Below are 27,121 nucleotides of genomic sequence, written 5' to 3' on the forward strand. Positions count from 1 at the left end.
CCACCCCCACACGCCCCTTCCCCTCCCCACCCCCACTCTGGCTCCATCAATGGCCCCCTGGACGCCCCACCTCCACACTGGGGTGTCTCCTTGCTCTTTGAGAGTTCAGGGGATGCACTGGAGAGGCTCTGGAGTCCAACGAACTGGAGTGGCCCCAGGTCGGTGCCCAGAGGTCTACACAGCCTGGCCGAGTGTCAGGGAGCCTCGTTTCCCACGACCCGGTCCGCTCGAGGAGGACGAGCCTCGCCTCGTGGGGCTTCCTGGCTTGGCACGCTCGCGTCACACGCATCGCTGCTCTGAAGGGCAGGAGTTTGACGCTCACAGGAAAGAGCTCGCAGGTCTCCCAAGCCGCGGACCTGGGTTAGTGGTACCATTGCAAGGGCGCCCCGGTACCGACATCCGGAGGAGGTTAAAATGAGCCTTTTGGTGCATGTCTAGAATCCGAGCATTTGGAGCAGGGTACAGGGAGGAGGATCTCAAGTTTGAGTTCGTGGCCCACCTGGCTACATCCTTACATCCTTGTGGGGGGAAAAAAAGCAAACACCTAAATAAATGGACTGATTTTGAGGAGTCTCACCCTGTGGCTGTGCAGGGGACTTCAGTTTTATTTATTTATTTTGTTTTTTCTTGAAACAGGGTTTTTCTGGGTAACCAACCCTACCTGTCCTGGAACTCTGTAGACCAGGCTGGCCTTGAACTCAAAGATCTGCTTGCCTCTGCCACCTGAGTGCTGAGATTAATGATGTGCGCTCCTTTTATTTTTGCTTTTTAAAATTATTTATTTTATTTTTTTGTGAGGTGGTGGTGGCACACACCTTTATTCCCAAAGGAAGTGCTAGGGAACCTCTGTCAGGGCAGCAAGCGCTCTTCACTGATGAACTCCAGCCCTGTCTTTAGCTTGCTGAGACATGCCGACCTCCAACTCCTTCCTCCCCAGAGCTGAGATTGCAGATCTGGGTCCTCATGCACAGCCGCAGGCCACATCTGATTAGAGGGGCCACATCTTGTTCCAGGAAGAAATCTGGGCTGGTGCGTGTGTAAGTGCCTGGAGCAAGAGCCAAAAAAGGTGGGTCTGAGCAGCCGGGTGCCAACACTGAAGGAGCCTGGAGAAGGGGGGAAGGGTGGAGCTTGAGGCTAGAGATCCTGACACCAGCGTAAGAGTGCGGCTGTTAGGGCGCTGGATAGCACACAGAGTTGGAGTTGTATTGCCTTCCGGTAGAACTTACCCTGTCGTAGCAAGGGCAACGACACTAACGGGAATTACTGGGGAACTTCCTGAATGTCTGGCCGTATACAGAAATCCAGGTCTTAGGGAAGGTGATCTGTGCTGGTGCCTTAAACCCACAGGCACAGGTGTCCTTGAGAGAAGATGAGACTGTGAATGGAGAAAACAGTCCTATGCAGGCATGCCCTGGAGTCACAGCAGACAGACACATGAGCAGCCGAGCAGCCGGGACTGCTTGCCTGTGACTGGCTGCCACCTCCAGCAAAGAGAAGGACGACAGAAGAAGCCCCCTTCCCAAACTTCAGTAGCTGGCACCCCCCACCCCACAGTCCAGTTTATACTTCTGCCCCATGCAAATATTTTTAAGTTTTAAGTCAAGTTTCTGATAACTTGTATAGCATTCTCGTTTTATTTACAATTGAGAAATCTGACCTAATTTCAGACTGCCAGAAAAGTGGCAGGAGGAGTGAGAAAAAGAAGAAGAAGAAGAAGAAAAAGAAGAAGAAGAAATGCCAGGAGACTTTCATACAGACTTTCCCATTGCTCCTCTCTCTCTCTCTCTTGCACACACACACACACACTCACCATCTGAGTTGTTACAGGTGAGACATTGTCCTATTTTGATCTTTGTTGCTGTGATAAAAAAAAGAAAAAAGAAAAAAAAAGAGAGAGAGAGCAAAGCAACTTGGGGAAGAATACTTTGAATGGCTGTTAACAGTCCTCTGTGAAGGAGATCAGGGCAGGAACTCCAGGCAGAAACCCGGATGTAGGAACTGAAGCAGAGACCATGCAGGGTGCTGCTTCCTGGCTTATTTCTGGCTTGCTCAGCCTGCTTTCTTACAGCAACCAGGACCACCCACCCAGGGCTGGCATCACCCACAATGGGCTGGGTCCACCCACATCTGTCATCAATCCAGAAAATTCCCCCACAGGCCTGCCTACAGGCCACTTTGATGGAGGCATTTTCTCGTTTGGGCCTCCTTCTTCTCAGTTGCCTCTGGATTTCATCAAACTGACGAAACGCTAGCCCTCACACTCAGCCTTTCGTCTCAATACTTGAGTAGTTCCCCAAAACAGGACTGCTTTCCATACCCACAAGGCACCTGTCAAATCAGGAGCTTAACATGGTCACACACAGTGCTCCGATGGTTGCCTGGTTGCCAGTGCCCCCGACATTGCCCTCTGCCAAGCCTCTCGGTTTGTGCCTCTCCCCCCCCCCTTTTTAAATCTGGGGCAGTTTCAAGGTTGCTCTCTATTTGAAGAACAGGAGCATTTTTGAAGTGCCTAGGACTGACATTTTGTAGAACATCTATTGATTTTGATTTGTGTGCTCTTCCCGACTCTGGGCCAGATCCAGGGCATGACACACTATGCCAGAAGGCCACGAAAGGGATGCTGAGTTTATGCCCACAGCCTCCACCCGGGGCCGGTTTTGTCTCCTTGCTGATGCTAACTTCTTGTTTTGTTTTCAGCAAGATTTCATGTACTCCAGACCCACATTCATTTTATAGCCAGTGGTGACCTTGAACTTTTGATCCTATCTCCACCTCCTGAGTTCTGGGGTGACGGTTTATATGGAAAAGCTTCATGCACGCTTGGCCAGCATGCTGTCAACTGGCTCCATGTCCAGCCACGGCTTGGGCACTCTGCCCCTCTATCTCCTTGAGAAGTGGGGAGACTTGGTAACCATGGAGATACCTTGGTCTTTCACATATCAACGCTGTATCATTTTTATTGACAGTGTCACCAAATGGCACTTCAAGCCACATTGTTCTTTCTACATTAATCATTGGCCCTTACATGGTAAGAGTTGCCCTCCCTCATGGGTCACTGATTGTATATTTTCTTTTTGGTTTTTAGTCTTTGGCTTAGACAGAGACCCTGCATGCCTTTGACCCCAGCACTCGGGAGATCCCAGAGGCAGGCAGATCTCTGAGTTCAAGGCCAGCCTGGTCTTCAGAGAGTCAGAGCTACTCAGAAGCCATCACAAAGAGATCTCACTCGGTTCTAACCGCTGCTGAGACCACTTTGCAGGAGAATCCTGAGCGGAGACCATGAAGATGGGCAGGACCACACCTTGGCCAGACTCCTTAGCTGTGCACGCACCTGTGGCCTCTGTCGACGCGGCTGCCCTGGGTGCACATGTCCCATAAGCCCTAAAGAGCCAGATGCAGCTGTGTGGTGCAGATCTATCAAGTCTGGGGACTCACGTCTAGAGGCTTCCTGACCAGCTAGCCTGGAGTGCCCAGAAACAAGAGACCCTGCCCCAGCAAGGCACACCAGAGGAGACCCCGCCTCTTCAGGGTGGAAGGCAGGAACCAACGCCTGAAAACTGTCTTTGAATCTCCATATGTGGGCCATAGCATGTGCACTCCCACACGCAATAATTAATCAAAACAAAATGCTCATGTTGGGGTCCCCTGAAGGTGGACTGGGGGGCGGGTCAGTGAGCTTCTTTGATCCTCTTTCCTAGGTGGCCACATTGAATAAATCCCCGTTTCTATTTTTCACTATTATTTTTAAATCAATCAATTAATTACTTTTTTTTTTTTTTGTTCGTTTGGTTTTTTGGAGACAGAGTTTCTCTGTATAGCCTTGGCTGTCCTGGACTCACTCTGTAGACCAGGCTGGCCTGGAACTCACAGGGATGCACCTGCCTCTGATTTCCTGAGTGCTGGGATTAAAGGTTTGTGCCACCACTGCTCGGCTTTAACTTTACCTGTGTATGGGTTATGCCAAGTCTCTCGGACCCCAAAGACCACCAAGGAGCCCATTCTGATGCAAACACAGTAGGGTCTTTTATTACAAGCTTGACCTCGGGCCCACACTGTCACCAATGCAGTGGTGTGGAGTGTAGAGCCCCGAGCTCAGGGGGAGGAGGGTTTTCATTGGTTTACAGTGAGGCTTGGGAAATTACAGCTTAGCAGTTACACAACTTGTGTAACATTCAGCAAGTGACGTTCAGCAAGGGCAAGCTTGTTACACGGTGATTGTGGCTAACATTGAGTAAGCTCTCTACCATAGACCTCAGGAATGTTCCATGCCATGAAAGTTCTACTACCAGGTTGTGTGGGCTGCCTGGCACAGATGCCCCACCCTGAGATAAGATGCCTTCCCATTCTGTGGTTACCTCCAGACTATTCCTTGGATAGAGAATTTTATGGCCTAGTTCCTGGGACTAGTAACTTTTGGGGTGGGGGATCAGGCCTGGTTCTCTCATATGTATGTATGTATGTATGTATTTTTTCGAGACCGGATTAAAAATTTGCACCACCACTGCCCAGCTTTAATTTTATTTATTTTGAGTCAGGCTTTCTCTGCATAACAGCCCTTGCTGTTTGGATTTGTAGACCAGGCTGTCCTCGAACTTAGAAAGATCCACCTGCCTCTGCTTCCCTGAGTGCTGGGATTACAGGCATGAACCACCGTGCCCGGCTTTTAATTTAATTCTTTAAAAAAGATTTGTTTACTGTGTCTGAGTACTGTGTCTGCGTGTACACCTGCATTCCAGGTAGAGGGCATCAGATCGCATTATGGAAGGTTGTGAGCTGTGGGAATTGAACTCAGGACCTCTGGAAGAGCAGTGTTGTTAAGGGCTGAGCCATCTCTCCAGCTCCCTTAATTTTATTTTTAATTGCCTATTTATTTGTTTGAGCTTGGACCCCAGACCTCCAGACTTAAAGTGCTTCACCAATCGAGCCAACCGAGGCCTCTAGCCCTAATTATTTGTAATCAGCCTTACTAGGTCTGGAGGTACTGTCTCCTGTCTGGGTCCTTATGCTGTCTAGGTTCCTTCACAGAACTCTGAAAGCTACTTTTGCTAAAAACAAAACAATAAAAGCAAAACAACCTTTTACTTGAACCTACAGATACCCGCTGGGTGATTGAAAGGGGACAAAAGGCTTGATGTATCCTGTGCAGAGTTAGCTTCTGACTCGAGCTGAGGCAGAGGAGGTGACAAACGGCTGTCATTCCCCGTTCTGTGCACAATTCTAATATGAGCTAAGCTTGGGATAGTCCCTGTTGGAGAAGATATTTGTTTTCTCTGTCCATCTGCATTAGCTGCTTTTCTTCTGAAAAAAGTTTGAGGGGACAGAGTTCCTCCTGGTTGGAGAAGGTACAGTGGCAGGTACATAGCAGTGGGAATATGAAAGCTCACAGGTCAGAGAACACAGGAAGCTGAGAGTTCAGCCAGAAGCCATATTGCCTCCAGAAATAGCTCTACCTCCTCCACCGAGGCAGGTTCTAAGTCTTCTGAAACGGCAGTAGCCAGAGACAGTGTGCAAACACGTGGGTGGGCAGTGGGGAATGGTTCATGTTCAGACCTTAACATCACTCTTGACAAGTTCGTCGATGGCATCTGTGGCTGGCAACTCCAGCGTCTGGGGAAGTGGTAGTTCTAGGTGCTGGCAGGCTTTATGCCTAATGAGGGGGCTGGTCTCAGCTTCTACGTTGGCACCTTGTTGTCACAACTTCTCCAGGACTGAACACTGTCCCTAGCTCAGGGGAAGGGAGGCCATGGCCAGCGACCTGGTGCCTTTTTTTTCTCTCAGGAAGGCTTGGTTTGTTAAATAGGTTGTAACACCTACTGTCATCATTTTCATGGGAAATGGTACCAATCAAGAATTGTGACAACATATTCACTGACAACTTGAGATGAGGATTACGTATATAGATTGGGTTAATTAAGGTGTGGAGATCAACCCTAAATATGGGCTGCATGTGGGCTGTGGTCTCTTGACGGAATAAAAAGTGAGCTGAGCAACAGCATTCAGTCTCTGCTTCCTCAAAGTAGGCACACTGGATCAAGCAGCTCATACTCCCGGCACCTCGTCTCTCATGCCACCATAGGTGGCAAAATTAACCCATCCTTAACAAGGCTTCAAGACCCTGCTAATGCCATTTTGGCTTATACTGCAGACTCAGAGCTGGTTCTCACTCTCCTAATGCTGCGACCTTGTAATACAGTTCCTCAAAGCTTTTGGTTTTTGGAGACGGGGTTTCTCTTTGTAGCTTTGGCTGTTCTGGAGGCTTTGTAGACCAGACCAGGATGGCCTCAAACTCAGCCTCCCGTGTGCAGGGTGGGATTATAGGTGTGTGCCACCTCACCTGGCTCAGTTCATGTTGCAGTGACCTCAAACATGAAATTCTTTTTGTTGCTATTCATGTGACTGTAACTTTGTTATGAATCATAATGTAAATACTGTGCTTTCTGATGGTCTCTGGCAATCTCTGTGAAAGGTTGTGAGCCAGGGATTGAGAACCGCTTGTCTAGAACGTAACTCACAGAGCAGCTTCTACACAGCCTCTTCAGATTCTGGTCAGGTGAATCTTCAGCATCACTTCAGGCACCAGTTTCGTCCATGAGACACCCTGGGGAAGTGTACCTTCTGACCTGCATCCTCCCACCCCAAGAGCAATGTTCTGAACACATGGGAGTGACCGACACTTACTGGAGCAACCCTTGGGACACTCAGTGGTTTCTTGCCCAGGGTGAAGAGCTGTCAGGATGCAACATGTGAACTCCCAGCAGTTGTCACTCAGGGTGCTGTCTGATTCAGGCCTGGCATTGAGGTGTGGCATGGCCACAGTATGGCAACAACTATCACAATATTGAAACAGGAGGCGGAGGCAGCGGCAGCGGCAGCACCCTGGCTCACAGCACATGTGGTTCAGGGCAAGAAATAGCACACAGAAAGGCCTTGGACAATGGTGAATGCTGATGGGACTCTGTGGCTGTAGTACTGGACATTTTGCACCATTTCTTAGGCATGTGAAGACACAGCAGCCACCCTGCTCCATCAGGGGCGTTCCTTTCAAAGGCATTGCCATTGAAGCCAGCTAGAAGCCACAAGGTCATGTGAGCCTATTGGTCCTATGACCCCACAGGTCCCTGTGCTGCACCTCACCCCCGGACATGCTCTCTTGCAAACATGCATGGCCTGATGCTTGGTGCTCAAGTATTGTTGGACACTGGCTCACTGGCTGTGGCAAGCAGAGAAAGGCAGAGACCCCACAAGCCTTGAGAAGAAACTCCTGGTCACTAAGGACAATAGAGCAGCTGGCTTTCCTTCAAAGCTACCCTCCTGCCCTGACTTTTATGCCCTAAACGTAATATTTTATTTATACCAAATGGTATGAATTTACCTTAATGACATGGGACTAGCACTTTTAGAAAAGAGATTGCAGACAAAGATTTTAAAGTCACTCCAATACTGTATCACTACAAATTTTATTCAGAAACCCATCTTTGTTTATTTTTGTTGTTTTTTTTTTTAAAAAAAATCCCATTATGAACTGGCTTGTCAACCAACTACAACACTGTCTAGCAGACACACAGTAAAAACAGCTTGGCTCAGAATCGCCCAGATCTTTCCCTGTCTCTCGACCGCCTCCTGTCACGCTCTCGTCCTCCACCACCTCCACCTCCACCGCCGCCGCCACGCCCACGGTCTCTGGACCTGGAACGCCGCTCCCGGGATCGGGACCTGGATCTATGCCTGGACCAAGGACAAAAAAAATGGCATCAGAAGCAGAGCACAGACAGACAGCCCTGACTGCAGAGATGACACATGAAGCCAGTGACTTACAAGCCCCAACTATAAAATGCGCCCCAATGTTAGATGCTATCTTCAGGAAGGTGCACCTTCAAAGTGAACATATATGGTATACTTGGTATTCTATAGCTTTTAGAACCCAACGACGTGGGAAATCAGCACAAAACGGATGCAGGCAGCAGACGGACGCACACCCAGAAGACACCTGCTGACCCGCCAGCACTGCTCCTCTCCACCTGATCTATTACTTAGGACTTGCCAGGCAGTCTATCAGGCCAATTTTTAGGATGGGAGAGTTGCCATTTGCTGACAATAAACACAATCCCAATAACGCCTACTTCCTGAGCTATGTGTAAGAAGAGGAAGAAAACCATCTAGAATCAGTGAACTCACTGACTCATCCTGACCCCTGCTGTGATGGCCAGGAAAACAACAACGGTACAGCAGGATGGCCCTAGTGCCAGGGAACCCCACCCTGTTCCCAATGCAGGAAAAACCAGACAACAGGCACACCACAAGATTCTAGCGGGCACTGCAGTTCTGGAACACAGGTGTCTCCCTGTACAGCAGGGGCGGGCTTCTCCCAGGTATTTTGTATTTAAAATAACGCACCAGGATCTAAGCAGACATCTTAGCAGACACTCAGTCCCAGGCCCGGTTTTCCTTCGGCACTGGGATCCTCCCACTTCACCATACACCCAGAGGACTCACTTCTTGCGCCGGCGCCCATACAGCTCCCTTCGTAGCTCTCTTGAAATCGGCTTCAGATGCATGAAGTTGCAGAAGCCCCCTCTTGTGCACTCTCTGTGGATCAGATCCAGACATGTGAATTACACTGTGCCTTGCTGACTGCACTCTGCACACACTACAGAGGCGCTCATCCTTACTCACCCCATTTCGTACTGGCGGCAGCAGGCTTCCCTGAAGTCAGTCACTGGGGACAGTTCTGCATGGATCGGCTGCCCATTAAACCAACGGTTATTCAAGTCGATCACAGCTTTCTCTGCATCCTCCTCACGTCGAAACTGAAAGGTAAAACAAAGTGCTTGCCCCTCTGCTCCTGTGGTGCTGATGAATTATTCTCTGCCCCACTACTGTCACACACACCCATTGAGGCAGAACACTTATGGGATGACAATGCTTATGATGGGCCCCAGGACGGCCTAGTGCTGCCTTCTGTTTTAAATCCATTCCCTGAAGAGCGCAGCCCCCCAAGTGTTACTTCAGAAAAGGAAACAAAGTACACGGTCTAATCATGCCAGTCCAAGCAGCTTCCACCCTAGCTATGACTTCTCACTCAAGGACCAGCTGCCAGGATGACAACCCACAGCCGCCATGTCTGTACCTTGACATACACGTTCCCCACCAGGTGGTCTCCTAGGTTGTCACAGACGTTCATCTCCTCAACCTCCCCATACTTTTCTTCCATTTCAGTGAAGACTTCCTGAAGGGGAACACGGGCTGATGAACACTGCGTACAGCCCCATGGTTCACTGGCCACCCTCCCATCTTGCACCCTGGTGCTTACCTCAAAGAACTCATCATAGTGCTCCTGCATCTCCACATCACTCACAGCACCTGCAGTCAAAGACACCCAGCTGGTGAGAGCCCTGTCGCCTCACTTCCTCAAGCTCAACTGCTACAGTGACTGTCTAGAGGACGCCAGGCCAGAGCTGCATGCTACAGGAGCACCGACTTGCTTGTGCCTTGAGTTGCTGAGATCTTAAATGCCCACCACCTCAGTCCTGGCTACCAAAACCAGTCAGCTTTAGTTGGTACCAAAAGGGCCACACAAAGGTCAAGGAAAAAGGTGACTCTTAGATTAAGACGTTTTAAAAACAAAAATGTATTCCTTAAGACTGGAGGCCAGGTTAATTAAGTACACTGATTTCCCCTTTATTAGGTCAATGGAAGCCGAAACCAGGGTGAGTGATCAAGAGCTCATGTGCCTTTATACACTGCTAATCATCAAATGCTAGAAAATGCTTTCTGATGCGACTAAAAGCAAAGCCACCAGACTTCAGCACTTTGGGGTGTCTCGTTATAAAGACACCGACCTTGATGAATGTGCTCCCAACCTCTACACCAAGCTTACTTTGTTAGCCACATGAAGTGAAGCCATGGCTGTTCAGGAGCACTTTTGCCCAGCCTCAGTCTATCCCAGCAATCACCACCTCAACCTCAATCCAAGATACCATAAAACAGTTGGTTGAAGAGCTGGCTAGGGCCTGTCAGATTCTGGATTGTTTGCCAGGCTGGGTCTTTGACTGACCCCTTCTATGAGCCATATTCATGGGCAAGGGGAGAGCTCACAGGCTCACCTGCCTCTTTTGGTGCACCCCACCAAAGTTACGTGGTGAGGCATGGGGCAGTGTCTTTCGGTACCTGAAACTAAGAGCTAACCTACGTTCTGATTGTGACTTCAGCTCCCCTTCTCACCTATCTTGGGTTGTTTTAGCTATTTTGAATTTACAGAAAATGAGTTGGCCTGAAAACCCAAATGTTACAGGATGAACCAGGTTCTCTTGACAGGAGCCTGTCCCGGATGTGGTACCCGACCAAATCTTTAAGGGTGGCCAGGCCTGCCTGAAGGAACAAGTCATAGGCAACAGCAAAAGGTTAAGAAGCCTGCTCCATAGGCAGACTGTAGCAGCTAAAGTCAAGGCCTTCTCTACATTCAGGTAGAACGAGAATAGGAAAAAATACCCCCAGGCTCAAAGCTCTGAGTTTTAACAGCTCTGAAAACCTTTGGTGGTGGTTTTAGGACTGACTCTATGCTTACTCTGTTCCAGTTTCCATTAGTCAATGGGACACAAAGGCTAATTGAGACCAGCACAGCGAGACACTGATCAGACAGAACACCAGGTGGGCTCAGTACATTTTAAGTACTCAACTTAGAAAATGACTCTCCTGATAGAAAATACTATTCTTAAAATTGAGATTCATATTTCACTTTGTATACACAAACTGTATTTCTCTACACTGAGGAGGTAGTAACTAACTTGCTCTAAAATGAAGTCAGTTTCATTTACTTTTTACAATCTGGACCCCAGGACTGGAAGATTTAAGAACTGAAAATTGTTTACAGTACACTTCAAAACACACTGTGAATTGCAAATAGAGACAGCAAACACAACATCCTGTCAGTAAAGCAGAGTCCCCAAGTGAACAACCAGGCAATGAAGAACAGTCACTGTTACCAATCACCTGTTTCCCATTTGCTTGTAACCCAGGGCAGGAACATGAACAAACATTACTTAATAAAGCCACACAAACATTTCCCTCCTCCTACAGACCTTATTTCTAAACATGGAAAAATAAAGCCATGTATTTAAACCAGAGATCGATTGCCAGGTGAACGCTATCTCAATTTAGAGATGCTCTATTGTTAGGTCAGGGTCAGCATCATAAAATACCCAGCACTTCAGGGAAAACACACGGAAATCTCGATCTACACCGGCACTTGCACCAGAGGCTCTCAGCCTGGCCAGCTGCAGCAGGCGGTGGCCTTGGGACCATTTATTTACCCAGGGTAGGCCAACCAAGAGATGGAGGTTGGGGTCAGGGGTGTCCTGGATTTAGCCTGTGGCCACCCAAGGGGAGGTCTACCTTGGGTTTGGACATGACTTCATCCCAGTGTTCCACTGTAGAATAGTCATAACCTAAATACAGTAATTCCCAGCACACGAAGAAATCCGCAGTGAATGTTTGCTGATGCCAGTTTAAGCTGTTGCCCCATCGAGTACCCTCTATCACCAAATGCAGCTCAAGATGCTATCTGTGCAAAGTGGGTGACTGGAACTGAGCATCTCTTCTGCCAAGTGCTCATCTCTTAGCACACCTGCATGGTGTGCAGAACACTCGGGCCTGTGTGGGCCGCAGACCCTCACCTGGGAAACACTCAGAACAAGGCCCTTACATAAGAGCATGACCTCTGACATGCAGTTTGTGAAAAGGAGGCTAGTGGGCGATAAAATCCGAAAATGTCTAAGCAATTTGTACTGGAGTTCCAGAAAGCAAGAGCCGTTCAGATGCTGCTGCTCTTCAGAGGGAAGAGCAGACCTCGAACTCAATCCCAGTGCATCCCAGGGTGACGGTCCAAGTGTGGAGGGAGCAAAGAGCAGCAAGTCCCAACTATTTCAGGGGTGCCCTTGCCAGTCACTGTCATTCTGACTAAGGGACAGGAGTTCAAATCTCCAGCAGGTCAGTGGGGACAACAGCTCCTGCCACCTCTAGGAACGCAGGCGGCTCTTGACACTAGCACAGCAGACCAGGTGGAGTGGACACTGAGCTCTGACACGCAAGCCCAGGGAACCGGGGAAGGAACTTGTATGAACTTACAGCGCAAACCGTCAGCAGACTGGGAAGAGTTTTGAGGGTTACGGTAAATGTTCAAGAGGGCAATGGTCTGAAATACAAAACGCAACAACTTTATATTATGGAAATTGAATGTAAACACTTAACCGGCTGCCTGTGATGATCGCTTCAGTTGAGTCAGTGCTGAAAAGAGAGCAGGTTATTTCTCTAGAGCAGAAGTGTCCCCTTAGTTGGTGGCTGTCTTGAACTATGCTAACACTGCAGTGCTGGGAGATCTCATGAGATGCCAATATCGCACTTCTGCCCACAGCGGACTCTCCACTGCCAAGTGCCAGCCAAGCAAGGACGGCACTGGCTCTTAGCTGACAGAGACTGAGAGGGAAAGTGCTCACACCTGAGATGAACCAAGGGCTGTACCAGAGAAATACAATATCTCATGTCATGAAATCTCCACTTCCTAGAGGAAAAATTATAATGGTAAAATAAAATCCACACTTACTGGGCAACTTACCTTGTTGACTCCTTAATATTCCTACCATTTTAACTTTACAGAAAGAACTTAAGAAAGGCCAGGGTTCAGTCACAGTAAAGGCCAGCAACTGGCTACCCGGGTTAAAACCCACTTCATGTGGGCGGGCACGCTCGTGACAAACTTTAGTCAACAGGAGAGGCTGGCCAGTGACTTTCCCTAGGAGAAGCGCCTCCTGAGCGCTTGTGGCCCCTGTCAAGTTCTGGCTGTGCGCCACGCGGTTCCAGCACCGTGTCCTGTTTGCAACAGCTCTATGTCAGCAGCTCAGAGCCAGCGTTATGTCTCAATTAAGAGTGGGCTCTTGAACACCATCGTTTAAAAAAATTTCTCCAACTGTGGGACTTACAGTGTGAGCCGTCAGCCGTCTGTGCACTGTTTTGGGGATTACGATAGATGTTTTGAATCAAGATGGTCTGCGGGGAAAAAAAAATAAAAAGGGGAATTCTACTGGCTGCTGTGCATATATTAGACAATTGCAAAGAGACAGTTTGCAAACGGTTAACGTTTGTTGTTTTTCTCACAAGTCAGACACTTGTGTTGTGCAGAGTACACCAATACCATCATATTATGAAAACAGAGTTTGAGCAGTGACTTGGGTCAAGTCAGCCAGCAACCAAGAAGGAACTGTATCTGTTATTTTGAGTGGTCCCCGTTATCAATAATAAAGTGCTTCAATACAAGATAAGAGAACACTAACATTTTCTTGTACTTCAAGCCAGCACACAACACGTTAAAAAGTCACATAATAATCATATTCCCCACACAGTTATCTCCCTTAACAAAATGCATACATCAAGCGTATGCAGTACTCAAGGTCTCTGGTCTCTGAGCAAAACAGCCACGCCAGTTGTCTCGGATACCTGACTCTTATTTACACTTTCTTGGTGGGTCTCTGTTTACATAATACAATAGTTAAAACATTTGCTCTTTTGCGATCCTTCTTTTAAGGAAAAAAATCCTTTTAGCCTTTGTGCTTTAAACTGGATCAGGCAGACTTGAAACCTTACACTGTACCGTTCTTCTTAAAATCAAGTTGTCTGAAAAAACAAACCATGTTTAAGTTAGTAAGCTAATATAGTACATCAATCTCACGTCCACATCACTCTAGTGCTTACAAAGAAACCCGCCCTGAATTACACTACAATTATGCTAGCCAATAGACTGTGTGACCTACAGCACAGACGGCCTTTCAACAACTTGCTGTAAAGAAAGCAGTTCTAAGTGCTCTGCAGACCAGTAAGCTTGGTTCCAACTGTGCTCAAAGGGTATAGGGAATGGTGTTTGGGACACAGGCCTGCTGCTGGAACCCAACTGGGAGAAAGGCTGAACATCAGACCACACACCCTGAACCGCCAAGCTAAAGCGGCCAGCCCTCTACCATCCTGGGTCTACACCTTCAGAGGTTTCCCAGAGCTGACTTTACCCAGCTTTCTACTGGGAGCAAGGTGGATGCCTGGTTCCTACAGGTCTCCCGGTACTGGGGCATACAGAGCTGTTCACCGCAGGGAGAGCAATGTAAAAAGGAAGCTAGTTACCTCTGACTAGTCAACCAACCCCAACTGAGGTAATTATTGTAATGTTGAGCTCACTATATGGGGCCTACTCTTCCCTACTTTGTTCTAGGCCACAGTGCTTAGAGCAGCTGAGGTAACCGTGGGGCAGCAAAGGCTTCTGGCTTCTAGAGGGCTAAGAACAGTCTCTCTGACCACCATCTCACATGCAAGTTAACCAAGCACAAAGACACTGAAGGCATGCAGAGTCAGCAGGCTACAACCACCAGGTCAGGAAGGAGATTTTAATAGTCAGATAAACAACACTCGTAACACAGTTTAAAGCAGGTGCTCTAATAGTCTTAAAATTCACAAGAGAGGGACACTTTTAGGGTCATTAGAGGACAGATGCCTCCTAAACTAACATGGGGTAGTCAGGGATGTTAAAATAAAAAAAAAAAAAAAAAATGTACCTGCAGCTTAAAGACAGCTGTAAGCAAGCAGGCTTGGGCTGGAGATATGATAAACTCAACAGCTAAATTTAGACAGACTCAGGGAGACTTCCAATCTCCTGCCTCTTTGGCTATCTTTTATTGTTAAGTTTCTATGCTAATGATGCCTTGTGGTGTCAGACTGTGGACCTCTCCAGGGTATGAGAGCATGCTGGGTCTGCTGAGAGACACCCATGCCAGCATGCCTTGCCCAGTGACTGCTATCACTACTGTCCGGTGAGCAGAAGTCCCTTTGCATTCACTAGGAGGGTCTGTCTGTCAGGGAGAGGAACAGGGTAGTGACCCTCAGCTTCAGCTAATAGGCAACCATACTTTAGGAAGCAACTCTGAGGTTAAGAAGAGCAAGACTTCCCACTGGGGTGGGTCCGTCACCCTCTGCAACTAATGCAAAATGAAACCAGAGGGAAAACATGACTGCTAAGTGCTTGGAAAGATTAATCGCCCCTGAAAGTGCAAGAACTTTTGATAATTTAGAAAAGTAAATACATAAAAAACAAAAACAAAAAGCCCAACAACACACAAACCTGGCTAAAGGTCGGCTTATTGTGCAACCGAGAACATCTGTCTCCGTGGCGACACGCTCCAATTTTGAAATAGAACGAACAGTTGACTCTGTAAGGGAGAATGAGAACTGATTATTTCTGGGAAGATGTGACAGAAACAGCATTAACTCGACCACAGGTTAGTTAGGCAGCTCTGGCTGACCATGTTTCCTCTTGCAGGCAGTATGTCTAGCTACCCACAGAAGTGTTCTAATTCTAACCTGCTTCCTGCTACTTGGCCCCCTCTCTGTTTAATATTTTCTTTTCTTTTTAAAAAGACTGTCCGATTCTCTGGGTCCTGGATGCCACCTAAAAGAGAGGACAATGCTAACGAGGCACTGCTTCAAGAACTGAGTGACATGTGTTTTTCCACATGCCTGTCATTATCTAAAGAAAACAGGAAGAAAAAAAAAAAGAAGTCTAGGCTCTCTCCAACTCATGTACCAAACCAAAAGGAAAGTTCCAAATTGGTCTGAAGCAAGCAGGTTTCACCTCAGTGCAAATGTGCTATTTGGAGACCCAGCCTGCCTTTGAAACTGTACAGGAGCAATTTCCCTGCCACAAGGCCCCTTTAGTACTACTCAGATACTCCTTGGAGCCACAAGCAACCAAAACCATCAGGCACTGGACAGTCTGCAAGATTGTGATAATCAACTTTTACATGATGGAGCTTCCCTATTCAGATGTTAGCTGCAGAGACAGGAGTGCTGGCCCACAGGCACTTTTGGCAAGAGCTACACACTTAATTCCTCACCCTGTAAAGACTGAATGTCTCAACCTCAATGAAATTTGGTGGACCATGAAGACCAGTCATTCCCCATGGATGCTTAGAAAGTGTGAATTTATCAGAGGAAACTAACTACTGCTAGTGATCTCTTTACTTTACACAACCTAACTTGACTAGATAATGTATTTTAGAAAATCAACAGAAGCCAGGCTTGGTGGCACATGCCTGTAATGCCAGTAGTCTGGGAGGCAGAGGCAGGGGGATCACTGTGAGTTCCACTCCAGGAGAGTCTACAAAGCCAGCCCAGGGCATCAAAGGCTACACAGAGAAACCCTATCTTGAAAACAACAAAAGAAAATAAACAGAAAATGAAGAGTTTATGAATGCACCTTGGTGCTTATGAAAGCACCTTGAAATGGGCAGACTTCCTGCTGAAAACAGTCAAGGGTTCCACATGAAACAGTTCTCAAACCTGCACTCCCAGCAAACACTTTTCTTCAATTATCTAAAATAACAAGGAAAGCCCTGTGTGGTGGTACATGCCTTTAATTGAAGCACTTGGAAGGCAGAGGCAGGGCGATCAAAGTTTGATGCTAGCCTGGTCTACAAAGAGTTCAGTACACAGAGAAACCCTGTCTAGGTGGGCCAGCGAAGAAATATAAGGAAAAAGAGTGATTTCTGCCCGACACGCTGGGTCTAGAAAAACACAATTTATAATATTACAACTAAATATTTATTAGTAAAGACCCACATTTTCCTTCTTAAAAAGCCCTGAACTTAATAGGCACCCCATGTTCTTGTTTCAGATGACTGTTTTGCTGAAGTGACATAACAGATTCAAACAAACCCCCCCCCCCACTAGTTTTCTGAAATGGCCCTTCACCACACAGATATCAGCACGGGGCCAGAATTACTACGGCCCAAATTCTGTTAAGCCCTACCTGTTAGGTATGAATGCAGGGAAACCTCTCACGTCAGAACTGACACACACACTTCACCATGTTCCAGGCCACCTTCTCTGTAACCTCAGAATTTAGAGATTGCAATCTTCCATAGCACCAAACAAAATTGCATGTCTCTAGTAGTTCTGGCTATCCTGGAACTCAGAGATACACTTGCCTTGACCTCTGGAGTGCTGGGACTAAGTGTACCACCACACCTGGCTTTGAATGTTGGTTTTAAAGTCCTTTAAAGGTTTTATTTTGAATGATGTATGTGTGGCTTGTAGGCGCATATACCTAAATGCAGGCTCCTGTGGTGGCCCGAGGCAACGGAACTCCCCAGATCTGGAGTTACAGGTGGTCATGAGATGTCAGATTGCATGAAGTGGACTCAGGGAACCAAACTCCTCTCCAGACCCTTTAATGTATTTTAGTCATCCCTGACACAACACATACAGCCTTCCTCCATTTTATCCCATCTGATTCTCCAAGACTGGCTTGGATCTGACACCCAATAAAATGTCTTTTGAGTGACTGCCGATGTGGGCAGAAGACTTATAGAAACACTCCCTCTTTCTAACACAGGAGACTGAACAATAAGAAAGGTCCCTGATCAGACAGCCTCCAACCTGGAAAATAGAACATTTTCAAGAGTGAGAACGTGCCACCAGAAATGTTATCTATTGCAAGTGCTTACCTTCACTGATAGCTGCAAAAACCTTATACAAGATACGAAAACACAAAAGATGGTGACTAGTTACTGAGACCAGATTAAGCCTGACACTTGATCTTTGGGTTTTCAAAGAAGGAATTATCCTTCAACGCGTCTGAATACATTTCCTTTGACCTAAGCTTCAGCTAACACACTGGAAATGAGTATGTGCCACATGGCATACAAATACAAGCAGAACTATTGTTGTTGTTTTTTTTTTCTTTTACCTTAACAGTTAGCTACGGATGCGCAAACCTCAATTCAAAAAGAAAAGCGGGCCCACCAACGCTCAGGCAGGCAAGCGGGTTTATTCTACCGGAACCGCTTCCAATGATCAGCCCTAGCGACTGAGTACCAGGTGAGGATGGTGCCCCAGCACTTCCAACACAACACTCAAAGCCCAAAGTTCCAAGGGACGTGTTAACTCGCCACAGAAGCCCGGGGCGGCGGCGGGAGCGCGGCGTGGAGCAGGGCCCTGCGTAGAATCCGGCGCGGAGCCCCGTGGAGCCCTAAGCGCCGAGGCCCAGCCCGAGCCGCCCGCCAGGTCCCGCCGCCCGGCCCACGAGGCTGTGGCGCCGAGCCGCGCGAGGCCGTCAGGGCCGAGTCACCCGCTACGCCTAGACGCCACCGCCGCTCGCCACGCCCGGCACCCGTCGCCCGTCACCGCCCCGGCCCAAGTCCCGGCAGGTCGGTCCTACTCACTTGTCTTTCTCGGTGCCGAAGATGGAGGCCAAATATTCCGCCATTTTCCACCGGACGAGCCCGACACGGCAGCCGACGCCGCCGACTAAGTCGACGTCCGCAGGAGACGTCACCGGACGCGACGACGCTCTTCCCGCCCGTCGTAGCGCCGCCGTCCAATTGGGAGAGACGCTGCCTACGCGGGGGCGGGACGAAGAAGGCGCCGAGGTTCCGCCTTCCGGCCCTGGCGCCTGCGCACTCCTTGCCTCCCGGGCGGGTCCCGCGCGCAGCCCGGTGCTTGGGCTGAGTAGAGCCTTTCCGCGCGTGCTCAGCACCGCGGTTTCCCGCTCCCGCCGCTGGGACCGCGCCCTCTCTACCTTCTGCCCCGCCTGTCCTAGGCTTTCCACGGGTGCAGCTGTGGACAAGGGCTCTGTCCGGCCTTCTGGAGGAATTTAAACCTACAGTATCCCCACAGTCACCAGCTCACCTTCAAGTTACCGAATTTCCAGGCAGATCTCAGGCAGAGACCCAGGCTGTGGGAGTCATCTCGGTTTGATGACTTTGCTTGCTCTCGGTGGCTATAGAGCCTCTTCCACCCGAGGACAGGTGACATAAATTCCTGCTGGTGATCCTCCATGGCTCTCAAGCCTCTGAGCACACAAGCATCTCTTCACTTTTTTTACGTAGGGTTTCTCTGTGTAGCTCTGGCTATTCTGGAACTCGCTCTGTAAACCAGGCTGGCCTCGAACTCATAGACGCGCCTTCCTCTGCCCCTTGAGTGCCCCCTGGCTTTAAATTAATTATAATTTTTGATTACTTTTTTTTTTTTCTGAGACAAATTCTCTTCATTATGCAGCTTTGGCTGGAACCCGAGATCTGTTGTTTGCCTCAGTGTCCCCAGTGCTGAGAGTCCACCATCTAGCTTAAGAAGGGCTGGAAAATAGGGTGTGTTGTACCCATACTTGGGAGCCAGAGGCTGGTGGGTATGTAGGAGTTTAAGGGCTGGCGGCGTCTACACAGACAATTACAGACCAGACACGTCTACATAGAGAGCCTTCAGAAGAGTGCTGGGAGTGATGCAAATGCTTGTTTAGCATTCGTAAGGTCCTAGTCTCAATCTCCAGTTTTGTGTTGTTCTCTTTTTAGAATAGACATAAACGAAGCCGAGGGTGGTATCACACGGCCTTTAATCCCAGCACTTGGGGAGGCAGAAGAGTGGTGGATCTCTGTGAGTTCGAGGCCAGCCTGGTCTACAAAGTGAGTCCAGGACAGCCAAAGCTACACAGAGAAACCCTGTCTGGAAAAACCAGAGAGAGAGAAAGAGAGAGAGAGAGAGAGAGAAATGGAACTTATAAGTGCATGTGTGGGAATATCTTTGCCAGTAATGGTGCTGGCAATGAGGGTGCCACAAGATACAGATAAATGAGCCTAGTGGTGGTGGCACGCCCTTTAATCCCAGCTTTTGGAAGACAGAGTCAGGCAGATATCTGTAAGTTCAAGATCAGCCTGGTCTATAAGAGTGAGTCCCAGGACAGCTAGGCTTCACAGAGAAACCCTATCTGGAAAAACCGAAGAAAGAAAGAAAGAGAGAGAGATAAACGGGATTTATAAGTGCATATGTGGGACTATCTTTGCCAGCAATGGCGCTGGCAATGAGGATGCCACCATATGCCAGGGAGTGGTTTGCTGGTCATGACAAGCTGCAAAGGAGCAGAAGCTGAACTTTAAAGGTGAGCATGAATATGCAAAAGCGCTGAGGTGTAAAGCAACCTGCCTGGATGGAGAGCTGCCCACCCGGAAACAGCTGAGAACCACACCGGCAGGCTTTCTGTGAATCTGCTGCATGAAAGCTAGAGTTTGAACAGGTGCCAGGGCCTCAGGAGGCAGGGTGGGCTAAGAGAGGAACAACAGGTGGGCACCGTGAAGCTGGCAAGTTGGAAAAGGCTACAGGTGTGAGCATGGGCGTTTTGCCTCTTATGCAAAAGCAACCAGGAAATGTTTCCTGCCTGGCTCTCTCATATGTGTAAGTTTCGTAAGTTCTTAACAGATAAGCTGGCCTGGAAGAAAACCCAGCCTTTGGTATTCTACACAGCCGCTCAGCACATCCTGAATGTCTTTTGAATAGTCATGTTCCTGACATTTACTTTCCCTCTCTTTGTGAAAGAAGTTTTATATCCAAAAGGGGGGGGGGGAGATAAACACTTTGAGAAGGATTGGCGTGTCCCACCACTGCTAGGTAGATATTGGTACTATCTTTGCAAGATCAAGACCAGCATCACCACTCTCACAGTTGCAAGTGTTTAGACAATTGACTAGCCTCATCAGCACGTGCCTGCATGGTCTCTGGGCGAAAACAATTCTGGTTCTTTGTTTTGTTTTGTTTTGTTTTATTTTAATACTTTTTCAAGACAAGTTTTCTCTGTACCTCTGGCTGTCCTGGAATTCACTGTGTAGACCAGGCTGGCCACAAACTAACAGGGATCCACCAGATTCTGCCTTCCTAGTGCTAGTATTATAGGTATGAGCCACCATACCTACTCTTGGACTACTGTGTTTAAAAACAAACAAATCAACCCACGTCAGAGCCGGGCAATGGTGGCACATGCCTTTAATCCCAGAGGCAGGAAGACCTCTGAGTTCTGGTCTATAGATAAGTTCTAGGACAGTCAGGGCTTCACAGAAAAACTCTTGTCCAGAAAAACCAAACCAAATCAATAACACACACACCACCACACACAAACCCAAAACAAAAATCCCCTAACCCAAACCAACAATAAAAACAAAAAACCCAAAGAACTCACCACCACCAAAATAACCAAAAACCAAAGCAAAACAAACCTCAGCCCAGCCTGGCATAGTGATGCATAAAAATGAGAGTAATAGAATTTCTGATAATTGGAGGCCAGCCTGGTCGACATAGCAAGCTCTAGGACAGCCAGGACTACATACAGACCCTTTCTCCAAACATGTAATAATAGGTTTTTGTTTGTTTGTTTGCTTAAGACCATCCCAGTCACAAGGCTGGTGACTTGCCTCTTTGGGCAGGGCACCACTTTCCTGGTAGCTCTGAGACTCCCCTCAGGTCCCTATGATGCCAACCTTTAACCTTGGTACTACCAACACATGACCTGCTAGTTTATAAGCTATTAATACAGACAGGCATTTAGCTTCTACACAGCCCACCTAAGTCAAAAGCTTTCCCAGGAAGCTACATTAGAAAAGTTAGTGTAAAATTACCTTGCTATTTAACAAGTCATTTTGTTCCTAGGTAGTAGTGACCAGATAGTCAACTGGAAGCCAGGTACAGCTCTATCCTTCTGCTATTTATCTCACCTAGAAAAAGTAATTTAGTTGCAAAAATGTGAATGTGTTTGATTTGGAATCCTGGCCCAGACCCTCACAGCCATCATGAAATAGATACAATTTGTTTTTTTGTTTTCATTTGACAACGAAAAGTTTGTTTCAATGTTTTCTGAAAGAATGCCCTTTCTGTTGCCAAGATTCTTGCAAATGAGACTTTGTAACTATTTGTATCAAGATGTGTTCTCTTAGGACTGGAGAGACAGTTCTTAGGCTCGGCAGCTCACAGCTATCCGTAATTTCAGTTCCACTGCCCTCTTCTGGTTTCCTTGGGTATGACATACATGGTGAGCATACACACACACACACACACACACACACACACACACACACACACACACGCAGGCACACAATCATACACACATAACATAAAAATTACAAATTTAGGGTAAATTTTGTAATTACTTGGCAGTTATGAGCACTGGCTGCTCTTCCAGAGGACATGGGTTCAATTCCCAGCACACACATGGCAGCTCACAACTGTCTGTAACTCCAGTTCTAGGGGGTCCGACACCTTCACACAAGCACACATACAGGCAAAACACCAATGTGCATTATAAATAAATAAATGAATAAGGAAATTTTGAGTGGAAGTTCTGTTTTAAAAAATTCACAGGGACTGGAGAGATGGCTCAGCTGTTTAGAACATTGGCTGCTCTTTCAGGGTGGCTCACAACCATCCATAATGGAATCTGATTCCCTCTTCTGGTGTGCATGAAATCAGAGCACTCATATGCATAAAATAAGTATTTTTTAAAATTACAAAATTAGGTGATATATATATATAAAGTTACCTCTGTTTTCTAGAATATTTGATCACACTGTGAACCCAGAGATTGTGTTGTTTACTAGAAAAACCTCTTTCTAGTTTTGGTGTGGCTCAGCCCTAGCACACACCTTTAATCTGAGAGCTTTCTCTGCTTGCATATTGTAAACAGGATTAAATGAAGTCAACCATCAATCAAGAGGCAGGCAGTTGACAGAAAGTGAACATAGTAAAAATATAGACAATAAGGGGAAGTCAGGAGGACAAATAGAGAGACACACAGGAAGTAAAGGGGAGGGACATTCCATTTGAGGGTTTTTTTGAGATGGTGTGGGGAAGGAGCGTTTCTTCTTTTGGGATGTCAGCTAAGGAGGAAGGTCAGCTAGGTGCTTTCTCTGCCTCTCTGAGCTTTTACCCTAGCATCTGGCTTCTGAGTTGTCTTTTTTTTTTTAACATTTGAGATTTTTCTTAAAAACACCTCTGCTTTCACCCCCTTGAGTTTGGCATACCCAGAACTGCTTCCACACACACATGTGACATAGTGACTTTGGTGCCAGTCTGACCTCAGGTTTCATGGGATTGGTTTTTCCTGCCTTGGGACCCCAGCTGCTGTATAAGGTCCCTGGCCAGCCTGTAGCGTGTGAGAGCCTACCTGTGCCTGTGTAGGACACCCAGCAGAATGTACACAGATCACCCAGCTGTAAGGCTGTTGAGACTGAACTGAATACCAGTCTCATTGCTGTAGTGATGGCAGGGATGCAACAGAATCCTATCTGATCCACAGCATCTCTTGGCAATTGCTGTTTCATCCTTCCTGGAGGAAGGACATATGGAGAATCTAATCAGGAGCTGGCAACGTCCAAGACTGCTGTGAGCTGGCAAGGAAGGGTTGTGGGGGCAGGTGATATCACACTGAGAATCTGCCATGTCACCTGAATAGGAATGACATCCCAACGGGACCTCCCTTTGCAAGATGACTTGATGTCCTGTGCCGTCTTTGCTGGGTGGGGTTGCTTCCACAAAGTGCGCTCTTCCTCGTGCTTAGTGTTTAAAGGAGAAGGGCTGAAGGCGAGGTGTGCATGGTGGCAGCGTAGTCATGCCCTGATGCCATCCGCTTGCAGGTGAAAAGGGAGGGTTGCCTTTCTGTGTACAAGCAGGATGTGCTCTGATGATTTAGAATAGGTGAAGAGGTGCTACTAGAGCGATGGCTCAGCCGTTAAGAGCACTCGAGGCTCTTCTAGAAGACCGAAGTTAGATTCTCGGCACCCACACGGCAGCTCACAGCCACCTATCACTCAAACAGCGACCCCATCAGGCAGGGTAGTGAGCTGCAGGGGATTTTTCAGAAGTCAAGACTTGAGGAATTTCCTTTCTAAAGCGGTCAGGTTCTGGGAGCTTCAAGTGTGTCTCTCCCTTACTCCGTCTTTGTATACTTAGGAGCATGTCCTAGAAAACCTAGGGCTTCAGGCATGGAGGATTCCAGGACAGGACACCAGGGCTTGGCCTCAGTGCCAACCATGCCCAGGGAAGACAAGACACCCAGGGAGAGAGATCCCAAGTCCCAGTGACCTGCGAGTCCATGTTTAAAAGATGTAAAGAGCAGGCCTGTGTGGGTGAGCCCGGAAGCTTAGGGGAGGAACGCTGGTGAAGTTGAGGAAGATCCCTGGTAGGCCGTTCTGAGGCTGTCCTGAAGGGGGCGCCACTAAAGAGTTCAGCTGGGACTTGGGATCTGCTCTATGCTTTTATGTTTGTTATTTATCTGGGGGTTTGGTAAATCAATCAGTCTGGTCCGGAACTCAGCCTTCCTGAGGCAGCATGGACAGCAGGGAAGATTATGTGGCTCTCAGGATGGAAAGAGGCCTGTTATTTCAGAGTTCCATTGAGGCCTCTTGCCAGCTGAGAATCAGGAATTCCAGCACAACGAACATTTGCTGGGCAGGCTGCCCACACTGAGGCAACGTTCCTTTTTCCAGTAATAAATGTTGACCACTAGCAATTGCACACCTGTATCGACTACATTCCGCATACCATCCCCCATCCTACTCTCAGCTCCCTCCCACCTTTGCCCGCTCTCCCTTCTCACAAATCTCCTTCCATATTTGCTAGTTTGGGTTTGGTTTAGTGTCTCATAGAGCTTTTTTTTTTTTAAAACTGTTTTTGAAATTATTTAGAAATTTTTATGTACATGGATACTTTGTGTGCATGTTTGTTTGTGCACATGCCTGGTACCCAAGGAGCCTAGAAGAGAACAACAGGTCCTTAGGACCTAGAGTTGCAGGGTGTTTGTGAACCACCGTGTGGGTGCAGGGAATTGAATTTGGATCCTCGGCAAGAGCAGCAGGTTCTCTCAACCACTGAGCCACCTCTCCAGACCTAGGAAAGTACTCTTAAAAAGTGTTTCCTAGCTATGTAGAGGAATGTTAATTCATGGCTGTTCTGGCAAGAGATCACATCCAAAGACCTTCTAGGTCTGTGTGATCTGGCTGAAATACAGAGACACCTTTAATCTCAGGAGACAGAAGCAAGCAGATCTCTGAGTTCAAGGCCAGCCTGGTATAGAGCAAGTTTCAGGTAAAGAAAAGCTTAGGTCCAGGCATGGTGGTACATGTCTTTAATCCCAAACAATGAAGGTAAAGTTAGTTTGTAGAAGGAAGCAACCCATGTTTTGAAAGTGATGTCTAATTGGGTGGCAGAAACAGTGACAAATCAGAGAAAGATTTAACAGAATAGGATACCCCCAACTCTCACAAGAAGAGAAAGGAAAGGAGTCACTTAAGGGGCAATGAGAGAGTTTTACCAAGCCAGTACTAGAGAGACAGGGGGTAGAGAGAGAACTCAGGTGAAGATGGACTGAAACAGAGACTGTGATGGAGCTGGGAGATTAGAGCAGATTTCTGGGGTTAGTTTGAGGCCAAGCAGAGCAATTCAGAAGCTGAGAGAAAAGCCAGATTGAATAAGTTAGCTGAGAGAAAAGGAGTTTGAGCCAGAACAGCTGAGTTGAACCAGACAACCTAAAACTCATTAAGAAATAGAAAGAGTGAGCTTATTAAGCACTAAGTCTCAGAGGCTGAAAACATTCTAGGACTAGGTCAGATGGTTCAGAGGCTGGAAGCTTCCAGGACTAGACCCAAGTTAGCAGAAGGAGCCAGTAAGCCTCAGAGACAACAAGTGAACCAGAATAAAAGTTACTTTAAGACACTTAGTTGCACAGCTAATTTTTAAACTAGATTGTTTTTTTCAGGTGTAGGTTTTAAATTTATTACTTATTTGTGTGTGTGTGCATCTGCACCTAGACAGATAGGAGGTTGCCCAGGGCTTGGGGTGGACTTCAGGGAATGGCTGCATGTGGGTGGGTCTGGGCTTCCTTTTGGGATAATGAAAACATACTGGAACTTGCTGGGTCATGGCGATGGCTCACATTTGTAGTACTAGGATTCAGGAGTCTGAGGAAAGACGGTTGCCACAAGTTCAGGGTCATCTTTGGCTACATAGTGAGTTCCAGATTAGCCTGAGGCACATCATAAAACCTTGTCTCAAAGCAAAACATTACACCCCCCCCAAAAATAAACCCACAAAGACAATAACAAAATTAAAAACAAAACAAAACAAAAACATCCCAACCCAAACAACCAGCCAACCAAACAAGTAAATTCTGAGTTAGCCTAGTACTTAGTGGAGAGGGCCATGTCTCAATACTTTGATTGAAGAAGTGGAGCTTGGGATGCTGGGAGGAGAGAGCAAGAGGAGATGGGTGGGGTGATACCAGGGGAGGAGAAGCATCTAGAACTAGGGGAACCTAGTGGACACTAGGGAAGGACACTCCCGGAGTTTTGGCTAGGCTGGAGGCTGAGGCCATGGGCAAGGGGCAAAAGGCTTTTGGTCGGCTGCCTGCGTGTAAGGCAACCAGGGTTGGTGGGTTTCTGCTGGGTCTTGCCAATTTCCATTAGGGCAGGCCAGTTGCTGTGGTGGCCCAGGCAGAACCCCTGTGGGAAACCTGGTCCCCAGTGCCACCGTGTGGAGAGATGGGGCATTTCCAGGAGGCCTTAGTGGCCAAAGGAATTGCTGTTTTGGTGGTGTTGGGAGCAGTGTCCTGATAAAGGTCTGTCTGTCTGTCCCACCCTTCTGCTTGGCACCTAGACCTCTTCCAGGTGCCGAAACCATGCTCTTGGGTTTCTCAGCCTTTCTGACCTTTGTGAATTACCCAGTCTCAAGCAGTTGGCTAGGGTACCAGAAAATGGCTGAAGATGTGTATGTATCTCCATATGAAGCACAGTGTTAACACGGCTGAAGAGTTGTGTCTGGGCAAAATGGCAGCGTCCAGTTTTGGCACAATTTGTGAGCCGGGGGAAACCTGTCGTCCTGAAACCCAACAAGCTTCTTATCCTAGCTAACTGCGTCGGTTGAGAACCAAGGCCGAGAGAAAGGCGAGGCAACCCGTGTCACGCAGATGTTGGTGATGATGGCTTACTGGAAGCAGAATGACTCCTGCGCCCGAGGAAGAGATCCAGAGCTTCTTTGATTGTTTTTCCAGGGAAGAACCGAAAGATGAGATCAATTCAGGAGACTCTGGGACAGCCTGAGAGTTTACCTCCTCACATAGTGACCAAGTCGTTACAGAGATTTACCAACAAATCCCACCTCAGCTGAAAATGGAGGAACATTTCCAATGTTGGAGATGTTTGCATTTGTATCGTCATGCATTTTTGGAAGGGTAAACTGAGGCAAAAACACATACTTTTGCACTTGTGAATGAGTCATGTTC

The 27,121-nt window shown here is 47.7% G+C and overlaps 1 protein-coding gene, 2 long non-coding RNA genes and 1 pseudogene across 5 annotated transcripts; 2 read left to right on the forward strand and 2 right to left on the reverse strand.

The window, feature by feature from the left end:
* Positions 1-71: 71 nt before the first annotated feature.
* On the forward strand, positions 72-4,426 carry LOC132648326 (uncharacterized). Its single transcript, XR_009586698.1, has 4 exons — positions 72-360; positions 938-1,066; positions 1,668-1,827; positions 3,086-4,426. It is a non-coding gene; the product is annotated as an uncharacterized LOC132648326 (long non-coding RNA).
* LOC132648327 (uncharacterized) lies at positions 518-2,168 on the reverse strand. Its single transcript, XR_009586699.1, has 3 exons — positions 1,811-2,168; positions 1,227-1,375; positions 518-1,045 (listed from the first exon to the last, which is right to left on the reverse strand). It is a non-coding gene; the product is annotated as an uncharacterized LOC132648327 (long non-coding RNA).
* Positions 4,427-7,438: 3,012 nt separating the features above from the next.
* On the reverse strand, positions 7,439-18,409 carry U2af1 (U2 small nuclear RNA auxiliary factor 1). Of its 3 annotated transcripts, none has more exons than XM_021645150.2 (8): positions 18,255-18,409; positions 15,155-15,242; positions 12,124-12,190; positions 9,311-9,360; positions 9,128-9,226; positions 8,674-8,807; positions 8,494-8,586; positions 7,439-7,725 (listed from the first exon to the last, which is right to left on the reverse strand). In XM_021645150.2, exons 1-8 carry the CDS (start codon positions 18,296-18,298, stop codon positions 7,581-7,583), a joined length of 720 nt encoding a protein of 239 aa, XP_021500825.1. In that variant the 5' UTR covers positions 18,299-18,409; the 3' UTR covers positions 7,439-7,580. The 3 variants fall into 3 exon arrangements, with proteins under 3 accessions (XP_021500825.1, XP_021500826.1, XP_060225213.1); XM_021645151.2 differs by lacking the exon at positions 12,124-12,190 and adding an exon at positions 12,975-13,041; XM_060369230.1 differs by lacking the exons at positions 15,155-15,242; positions 18,255-18,409 and adding an exon at positions 12,975-13,018.
* A 7,804-nt stretch (positions 18,410-26,213) lies between these two features.
* Positions 26,214-27,006, forward strand: LOC110553303 (small ribosomal subunit protein mS37-like; annotated as a pseudogene).
* The last annotated feature ends 115 nt before the right edge of the window (positions 27,007-27,121 follow it).

This window comes from Meriones unguiculatus, chromosome 16 (assembly GCF_030254825.1).
Source record: "Meriones unguiculatus strain TT.TT164.6M chromosome 16, Bangor_MerUng_6.1, whole genome shotgun sequence".
Classification (NCBI taxonomy): Eukaryota; Metazoa; Chordata; class Mammalia; order Rodentia; family Muridae; genus Meriones; species Meriones unguiculatus.